The 3,443-nt window shown below is 41.7% G+C and overlaps 1 protein-coding gene across 1 annotated transcript in view; it reads left to right on the plus strand.

Moving 5' to 3' along the window:
* Positions 1-294: 294 nt before the first annotated feature.
* The window catches only part of tmem164 (transmembrane protein 164), a 27,267-nt gene continuing 24,118 nt past the window's right edge, over positions 295-3,443 (plus strand). Inside the window, exon 1 of the mRNA XM_032532730.1 lies at positions 295-1,212. Coding sequence (XP_032388621.1) covers positions 775-1,212 — 438 coding nt within the window. The 5' untranslated portion in view covers positions 295-774. The remainder of the gene's footprint in view (positions 1,213-3,443) is intronic.

Genomic DNA, 3,443 nt, shown 5'->3' on the forward strand with positions numbered 1-3,443 from the left:
CTTAATTGTACCATTAATATCTATATTATATTGTGTGCACATGATTGACCTGCATTTGGCGAATAATTATTAATCTAAATCATCAAGTAGGAAAACTGGCCTGCTTACTTTTTCTAATATTTTTTTTTTTAGTTTCTTGACACACATCATTACCGAAGATTATTCCACTTACAGGGGTCCGCTGAATGCAGCATCTATGCTGTGTACCAATGAGATTTGTACTCAGCCTGAGAGACTAAACTCGGGGTAAATACGAAACAAAAATCAACGCTTCAGTTCAGCAAGGTAGGCTTGGTTGCTATTAGCTAAGCTAACGTTAGCTCCGTATCCGGTGTTTGCACTGTAGCTAACTCAGCCTCCATAGGCAAGATATATACTGTATATATAGCTATATGTAAACCGCTTTCAAGAAGACAAGCTAGACTGCAAACTGTTGTCTAGCTTGATATGACTAAGAGCACGTGGCCAGCATGTTTGCTTGCTTCATATGGGGCATATTTAATTGTCAACATTAGCTAGCAGTTGTGTGAGGGACGTTAAAGAAGAGAGAGCCTTGCCACTAGCGTTACCCAGTAACGGTTACCACCAGCAACAGCGACAGATAACGTTAGTTAGTTGCCACAGCTGCTTCCTGCTGCTAGCGCAAGTTTCTCGTCTGTCTGCGGATGAGGTAGTTCGGCGATTTTAGCTAGCTAGCTCAAACACTCCGGGGCGGTGGATACCTATCTACCTCTCAACCACGAGACGAACTACGAAAAGGAAATTTTGCAGTTCATGTTTCGCCAAGAAGTCAGTGTGACGTCTTTTATTCCATCTTGTTCGTATCTTTTCCAACACGAGAAGAGGAACATGTCCAGATATAACATATACAGCCTTTTAGACTGGATCTACGGCGGGGTGGACCCGAAGTTTGAGGGCAATGGGGGCCCTGAGTGTGCCGCGTTCATCGCGCCCCAGCAGCGCATTAGTGAAAGTCTGGTCATAGTCCTCATCTCTCTAGTGGAGGTTTGCGTTGCGCTGAGGAAAATAAACCTCTCCAAAGAGCTCAAAGTTGTTGGAAAAGGCTGCACAAGGGCTAAGGAGGACAGTCTGGGCAAGAACTTGTTGCTGGTTGCCCTTTGCATGACTTTTGGAATGGAGGTTGGGTTCAAATTCGCGACCAAGACTGTGATATATCTGCTGAACCCTTGCCATGTCATGACCATGGTTCAGGTAAGGATGAGTTGTGTTTGTTAAGAACACATGTATTCCTGTGTGCACCACTAAGATCGTTTGCTAACAGAAAAGCAACACCCATGACATTTAACTAATTTGTATTGCACGTCAGTTGACTTTTTTAATGTTAGTTGACTTCACTTTCATCAACTACGTGTTGGTCTGACCAAACCTTTCACGTTACAGTATAGTGAAACACGGTGGTTGGTATTTTACAAGAAGCGTAACCTAAACACGTTCTGCTTCTATACTGCATCGGCATGCTTTTCATTCCAGCCTGAGAAAACATGAAGTGCTGTACAAAAAAGTTAAGTAGCAGACAAACTGGTTTATGTTTTTGGGCAGCTGATGTTACTACAGCGTTTTGCATGTGGTGTACATTGTACCCGTAATCCCAGTAAGCAGGGGAGTTAGTCCAGACGGATAGTGCTGCTTTGAATTGAAACATGTTGTCTCAAGTTGTCTCTCAGCCCTTGAGGTATGCAACAAGAACTGGGCGTCATCTGTTTTGAAGGTATGCTTGTCTATGACTGGAAGAGGCCTGCTTTGAGCAGCTGTGAAGCCACTGAGGAGACGTCCAGTCTGAGCTGAATGTAGAACTGCACAGGAGGCTAGATGAGACTCTCATTGATAGAACATGGGAATCAAAGTGGATGATGTCATTTGGTTGTCTTTCATTAAAGGCTGTGTTGCAGGTTAACCACCACTGTTGATTACTGGGTACAAAAAGCACTCTAGATATGTATATAATTTTTTTAAATGTCTCCAAATAGTGTTTTTGTCATTTCTGGTATTCACGGCTTTTTTCAACTCAATTCGGTGATGACGTCACATTGGGGAGAGTAGCCTCAGCCTAGCACTACAACTATGGTGACTGACCGGGATGAGGAAGAGATAGAAAGGCCCCCAGCCGTTTAATTTCAAACCTGTCAGACGTGAGAGGACAAATGAGGAATTGCCGAGAGTTGGGGAAGTCTCCTGATGAATTGCTATCATTGTAAAATAGTGCCTACTTTTTGTATTATATTCCGTTTGATGATATCCAACACAATCAAATACAATTGATAACATTTAAAATGTTTATTACCAACAAGCAAATTGCGCAAATTTGTTGGGAAATGAACCCTGCAACATGGGCTTTAAGTGTGAATCGGAGGTTTGCGGGTTCAAAACAACACAAAGGTTTCTGTTCAGGTTACGTTATTAGTACCCGTAAGTAAAGTACTTTACAGTCTAAGAGGCAGGACATCTTTAAAACTTTTTAGACCACAACATAACATGCAACACAACAAACATTAACACAGAAAAGACTGGCCACACCTATGATTGCACTATCCTTGCTTCAGGCTAGGAGAGTGATTGCATTGAGGTGGAAAAATTGGGACGGCCCTACACCTGGAATGTGGTTCAGAGAAATGCCGTCATTCTTGGCACTGTAGAAATTAACTTATGTTGCCAAAGGGAAACTAAATAAGTTCACAGAGATATGGGACACTTTTATGCAGTTCCTGGAAAGTGACCACACTGAAATTAATGATTAAATTTGAATAGCGGCGCTTGTGGAAGCTGACGTGTCTTAGAAAATAAACCGGATAACCACTGGTTTTGTTTTATTCAATTTCATCTCTTTTTTTTTTTCTTTCCTTGAATGTTTATGCTGTTGAGGGTGGGGGGGGGGGATTTCATAATGTTACTGTTCCTGTGACTGCATATTTTCTATGTGCAAAACAATAAATATATTGTTAAAAAACACATAAAAGAGACAGTATAACATGGATTTAAAAAAAAGTACTACATTGACTTGTGCGGAAATTGTACAGCTAGTACATGACCAAAGTGCTTGTGTGTTGTGTGGAAGTAATTAGGCAGTTCATTTAGCAGAGTGATGGCTGGTGGGACAAAACTGTTTTTTAAATGTTGTAGTTCTTCAACCAGGGACTCTAAGCCTCCGTCCAGAGGGGAGATACTGGAATTCCCTATTCAAAGGGTGTAGGCTATCTTCTAAGATGGCCATAGCTATCCGCTGTAGTTGTTTAGCATACAGGGATGTGGGCTGCTGCTGGGACTTACCCGTCAGCTGACTTGACCATCTTACTTGCTTTACTGAGACACACCCTAACAATGACACTAAGGAGAAAGATACGATAGAGTCAATAAAGGCATGATAGTGTAAAGTCATTATGGTCTTGTCTTTATGACAATGGTACAGTTTTCTCAAGCAGTATAGA

This window comes from Etheostoma spectabile, chromosome 13 (genome assembly GCF_008692095.1).
Source record: "Etheostoma spectabile isolate EspeVRDwgs_2016 chromosome 13, UIUC_Espe_1.0, whole genome shotgun sequence".
Lineage (NCBI taxonomy): Eukaryota > Metazoa > Chordata > Actinopteri > Perciformes > Percidae > Etheostoma > Etheostoma spectabile.